Source organism: Sturnus vulgaris, chromosome 9 (genome assembly GCF_052056855.1).
Source record: "Sturnus vulgaris isolate bStuVul1 chromosome 9, bStuVul1.hap1, whole genome shotgun sequence".
NCBI classification, from domain to species: Eukaryota; Metazoa; Chordata; class Aves; order Passeriformes; family Sturnidae; genus Sturnus; species Sturnus vulgaris.
In genome coordinates this window covers 29331717-29337716 of record NC_142251.1, presented here as the reverse complement: position 1 = coordinate 29337716, position 6000 = coordinate 29331717, and the positions used below count along the sequence as shown (strand labels likewise).

At 50.8% G+C, this 6000-nt stretch overlaps 1 protein-coding gene across 5 annotated transcripts in view; it reads left to right on the top strand.

Annotated features, from left to right (window-relative positions):
* The first annotated feature begins 2556 nt into the window (after nt 1–2556).
* The window catches only part of CACNA1E (calcium voltage-gated channel subunit alpha1 E), a 107808-nt gene continuing 104364 nt past the window's right edge, over nt 2557–6000 (top strand). For all 5 annotated transcript variants that reach the window (XR_015805549.1, XR_015805550.1, XM_088170322.1 and 2 more), the window contains exon 1: nt 2557–2978. Coding sequence is in view for 3 of the 5 variants with exons in the window: in XM_088170322.1 (XP_088026448.1) it covers nt 2572–2978 (407 nt within the window). In the remaining 2 variants the exon portion in view is untranslated. The remainder of the gene's footprint in view (nt 2979–6000) is intronic.

Here is a 6000-nt window from a genome sequence, read left to right as displayed (position 1 = left end):
AGAGGGAACGTGGCTTGTTCTGCTGGCAGCGTGAGCCCTGTTTGCTTGGGAGGAGGCAGAGCTAATTATTTCTGTTTATTTCCTCAAACTTTCTCAGTGTTTTGTTTGAGGGCTCTGCCTGAGCTTTTCCACTTGCTCCCAAGCCTGGGAGTCAACTGGAGTGGGAGATGCACTGGGAGGCATCAGCAGAGCCAGTGTCTGTGGGGATGCTGGACCTCCCCTTGGGATTTATCCTCATTTGCTCTTGGCTAATTGTCCTCAGGCATGGCTGAAACCTGGACTGTTCACGCTTGGTGTGCATGCAATCCTCCTGTCCTTGCCAAGGAAATGTTTAGGAAAGGAACAGGGGCTAATGGCTGTTTAAAAAAAAACATAAAAAACCCAAAACAAACAGAAGCTAAACCTAGCCAAACAAAAAAAACAAAACAAAAAGCTCACCAACCACAGGAAAAAGAAAACCAAAACAAAAAAGCCCCCAAAACCCAAGGAAACCTGGAGTTAAACTTTAAGAGGGGAGGGTTGAAAATGAGCAGAGCAATAAGAAAAAGAAAAGCAGAAGTTGGTGAAAATTAGATATGATGAAGGTGTCCAGAACTGACTTGAAGAAGTAATTAATGCTCCTAAAAAAAGTCGCATGGGTAAGCAAAGTAGTGGAGTGAAGGATCCGTTTATAGCTCTCAGTGGGAGCAGCCAAACTCGTCCTATCAACGTGCTAATTAATTTGCTGAGGCTCTTGCTGGCAGTTGCCTTTTTCTTTCTGGAGAGCTTGCCAAGGGCTGAGTATCCCCTGGGCTGGACTGGTTTAAATTTGAGGATGACTTTGAGTGACTTCTATTTACAGGGCAGCGCCATGGACCTGAAGGAAATATGTTCCCCAGGGCCCTCCCTCCATTCCCCTTGTCAGGAATGTCAGGCTTATTTTGGCTAGGACAGAGGCCATGCTCCATGTTGTTCCCTCAGTTACTGTTAATTTTTTTCCCCCTATATTTAATTTATTTTTGCTTCTGCTGTGGTGTTCCCCAGCCTTTATCCCATTGTCTTTTCTCCCTGTTTGTTCTGAAGGTGTCTTCAAATGATGCTCTGGGAAGGGGTTAAGATGATGATATGCTCAGTTTGCTGTATGACTGGGGGATTTAAATCCTCCTTTTCCTTGCTGAGTTGCTTTCTCCTGCATTAGGGATGGAGTTAGGAAGGGAGTAATGGCCTTGGCTGCCTTCTGCTTTCTCTCATCCCCCTTTTCACCTTCATTGTGGGCAAACACAACGATGGGGAATTTTTGGGAAATCAAAGCCTTTCCTGCAGCAATAACACGTTGAACAGAGCTTTTCCAACACAGAAATAAAGCATTTCACCATGGCTTTGGGTGTAGTCTCGGACATGAGCATCTCCTGTCTGTAGAGCATCACCTACTTTGCCTGGCCAAGGAGCGTTGCTCCGTGTGCTGTTCCTGGCACTGCTCCCGTGCCTTTGCTCCCCATGTGCAGCTCCCGACTCAAACCCATGCTGGCATTTCCCCATCCAGCCTCTTGAAGTGCTGCCTGTCTCTGGGGCTGCCTGGCTGTCCCCTGAGCGAGGGGCTGGAGGGGGATCTGGATGCTCCAGCCAGGAGTGCCCCATAGAGACCAACCCAACGGAGGGAGCCCGGGTGGTTTGATGTAGGTGTCCCAAATCTCTTTTCCCATCTCATCAAACTGTGCTGCTCCAGGGAGGGATGGCTGCAGGTTCAAGGATGCCCAAATTTGTAGGAATCTCTGCTTTGGGACAGTCGGGACAAACTCAGGCGCTTTCTTTATTCTGGTTTTAAAGTTTGCAGTTTATTTCCTAGGGCGTGGGTTTATATAAGGCCCTGCTGGGAGCCGCAGCCACAGCTCAGAGCAGGGCAGAGAGAGGGATAGAGTGAGAGTAAGAGAAGAAAGCTCAAGAGAGCTTAAGAAAGTAAGAACGAAGAGAGTAAGAGCATAAGAGAGCGATTTTCCCATTTACAATACATTAAATCTTCTTCTATGTTGAATATTCTAATTTCCACTAACCAATCTAATACAAGATACAAATTCTCTAACATTTGCATGCAACCTATAGGAATCACTATATTACCATGTTTTACTGCTTTTCTTATCTCTAAATTTTATCTGGGACCCTTCCTGCCATGCCTAGGGAGGATGTCTGTTTGCTTTTTGGTATTGGCAGCATCTAACATTATCTAAACAAAGGGGCCTTCAGGCATTCAGTTGCTTTCAGCCACAGAATTGAAAATTGCTACCATTTCTATTTCACTTATATTTTCCATATCCTCAAAGTCTTTTGCTAGGCACTCGTATTTATAAGGTTTTCCTAATTCATCCTTCCCAACACAAATTGGGAAGGATGAGGAAGGCAGGAGGTGCTGCCCCTCACCTAACCTCGGGGGTCTGGTGATGCGTGTGCTGGTGCGAGAGGGTCCAACCCAACAAACCGAGGAGAAACAGGACTTTTGGTTGATGTGGGAGGGAATCACGGGGCAAAGAGAGCAAACCCCTGAGCCGCCCTCCACCTTGTCCCCCCGCAGAGTGATGAGCCACAGCGGCAGCCGCCATGCTGGGATTCGGGACGTGCTCCATGGGCACCCCGGCGCCGGGGACGGGGGCTGAGCTGGACGCTGCCTCCTCCCGCTGCATCCTGGCCCTTCCCGAGGAGGAGACGTGGCGCCAGCACCGCCTGGGCCTCACGCAGAGCACCCAGTCCTGCAACCTGCTGGAGCCCGAGAGCCTGGCCCAGGCCCTGGTGTCCCGCGCCGCCTCCTTCGACGCCCTCTACGATTCCCGCTGCCGGGATGGCGACGCCGGCAGCGCCCTGGAGCTGGGGCTGGGCCAGCTGGTGCCCGTGAGCCCCGACGTGATCAAGCGCCGGCGAGGAGGCCTCATCGAGCAGAGGGACATCATCAAGGCCCACGAGGCACACAAGATGCAGAGCACGCCCCAGGCACGGAGGAAGGAGTGGGAGTAAGTACTGGAGAGCCCCTGGCCCAGGTGGGCAACTGGGGGACTGGGAGCATTCCCTGTCCTCTGTGGGGCTGCTGGGAGGGACTGGGAACGTTCCCTGTCCTCTGTGGGGCTGCTGGGAGGGACTGGGGGTGTCCTGTTGGCTCCCTGTGGAGCAGCCAGTGCCGGCTGTGCTCCATCTCCTGGCACTGCTGAGTTGGGCTGCATGGCTCTGAGCTGGAGGGTGGCATCCTGTGGGAATGGTGTGTCCCCAAATTGTGGAGTGGCAGGGGAGAGTGGCGTGGGGAGGAAAGTGGGAAGCTCCCTGGTTTGGAAGTCCTCAAGGCAGTTTCCCTTGGCTGTATCTGGGTATTTGGATACATTTGGGGCTGTTGACTTTCTGCTTTTGCTGTGGTTGGACTTGATCTTAGAGGTCTTTTCCAACCTCAATGATTCCATGATTTGTATTTAATTCTAAAAAGTGTCCAACTCTTCCTGAATCAGAGCAATCTGGGACATGAACAAACTTGAGAACACCGAAGAGCTAGAACCCACTGGTTTTATTTATTATTTTCCTTTAATTAACTTACTCTCATCATTTGGTGCTGTGAGGAAAGCCCAGCTCCTAATCCTGGATTAGCCTCTCTCACCCCACACTCACTATGTGACCAGGCTGCAGCCACCTGCTTCAGTCCCACATTTAAATGACAAGGTTCCCCTCCCTGTGTCTGCCCAGCAATCAGCAAGATTTTCTGGGATGAGCTGTTGCAGCACATCCTACTCCACTCTCACTGGTCTGGAGCAGTTCCCTGCCTCCAGAACTTAATTTGGGGAATAATATTTAATAAAACACCCAAAGGAGATGGGAGCCTCCATATTAATGAGATGCAGCACGTTGCTTTGGCAAGATCTAGGTCAGCTCTCCGTTCATGTGCAGCTGGTGGGGTTTTCTTTGAGTTGGTTTCCATGATAAAACCACTCGTGATGACGCTGAGGCTGCTCCTGCTTTTTTTGGAGAGCAGCCCGTGGCTGAGGCGGGCTCTCCCTGGCCCTCTCAGCTCTGTGCTCATCCTTTTGTGCCCAGGGAACCTCTTGGCCAGGACTCAGGCAGCTTTGCAGGGGAAATAAATTGCCATATGGGCTCGGCAGGCGCTCGGTGCCTCGTTATCTTTTGCAGCCCACTGGGGATGCTGGATGAATAAATCATGCCGGGGCAGGAAGCAGAGGGGTGGCCTCGTTAATTGTCGGCTGGAGGAGCACTAATTAATGCCTGCAGCTCCACAGCTCTGCTTGGTGGCAGGGATGTGAAGCTGGAGCCCTTCCTGCTCCTGGTGGTGGGATGTGTCCCCCCAGCTGCCCTCAGCTCCATCCAGCCTGATATTTCTGTCTTTAACACAGTGCCAGGTGCTGCCATCCCAATGTGGTTTAACAGGATATTTCCTCAGGCTGGAAGGGTCCTGTCTTTGCATTTCCCAGCTCCTGGGTGATTTGGTTTGTCATTTCATCCCGCTTTGTGATGGTTTTCTGGGAAGCCTCTGATGCTGGGAAGGACAATGGGCTCTGGCCCTTGGGCTCTGCAGACCACATGTCCCACTGAGGACCAGACAGCTCCACTCCCTGCCTCTGCCGGGCCCCTTCCTGGGAAGTTGGGGAGCACCAAGGAGCTTGATCTGCTCCTTTCCCAGACTTCTGTGCCCTGATAATCCCATCAGCCTGCAAAATCCCCATGCCAGAGGTTCCTGCTTAAACATCAGACTCAAACATCAGGAGAAGAGGGACTTTTGGTAAGGGTATGCAGTGGCAGTATGGGGGAGAATGGCTTTAAACTGAAGTGAGTGGGTTTAAGGCTAAGAATTCTTGACTGTGAGGGTGGGGAGGCCCTGGCATAGGTTGCCCAGAGAAGCCATGGCTGCTCCATCCCTGGAACTGTTCAAAGCCAGGTTGGATGGGGCTTGGAGTAACCTGGTCAAGTGGAAGGTGGCCCTGCCTGTGGCAGCGAGACTGAAACCAGATTATCTTTAAGGTCCCTTCCAATCCAAAACATTCTCTTCTTCTGGGACAAACCATCCATGTTCTCCCCAAAAGCTTTGCCAAAGCCCAGGAAGGTGTGCAAAACCCAGTAACCCCAGTACCATAGATGTTTTCTGGGAAGAGATGGATACCCTATGCTGGAGAAAATGCAAATTAATTTCCTTATGTGTAATTTTATTAGTAATAATGCAATTTCCCTGTGATTTCATTTTCAGAAGGGCTCATCTCACATGCCTTGGATCACCCTGGGGGCTTGCACTGGGGCAGTCTGGCTCTGCTTGGCAGTGAGGAGGCAGTATCCTCCCATAGCTCCAGCATCGTGGTGGGCATTTAATGGGACATGGGAACCATGGGAAATGTCTGAGTAGCTGCAGGCTGTGGCTGAGTGGTCTGCAGGGTGGTGGGCACAGCAAAAGATGCTGCATGTGCCTCTATTCTGCTGCATGAGCCCTCTGTTGCCCTGGAGCAGCCCTGTCTTAGCAGATGTGCCATTCCTAGGTGTAGCCAGATGTTGTTTAGCTGCTCTCAATCTGGTTTGCTCTGAGGGTAGTGAAGAAAGGCTTTTTTTTGTGCTCACCAGTGTTGGCAGGTCTGACCCTCACTAAACCTCCACCTCTGCTGCCTTTTGCCAGTGAAACAATTCCACACGTAGGATAAGAATAGGAAGGGTAAAATTATCTTTTCTCTGTTTTATTGGTTTTTTTTTTTTTTCCCCAAGAGGAATTTGAGGCAGAGAACAGAAAACACAAAGTGCCTGTGAGGCAGTGGCTCTGGGGGAGGATTAACTTTATGGTGAAAAATGAATGTACCAGCCCACCTTGTCCTTGTCTGAGGGACTTCTGCCCAGGCCAGACACTAAATCCTGTTTTTCCAGAGTCCCATCCTGCTGCCATGCCCTCCATCTACATGTTGGGGTCAGGGATGGAGGTATCTGGAGAGATCTGCAGTGCTCCGAGGTTGAATCACTGCTATCTTTGCTCTGAATGCATCCTTTGGATAATGTCAAGCTTAG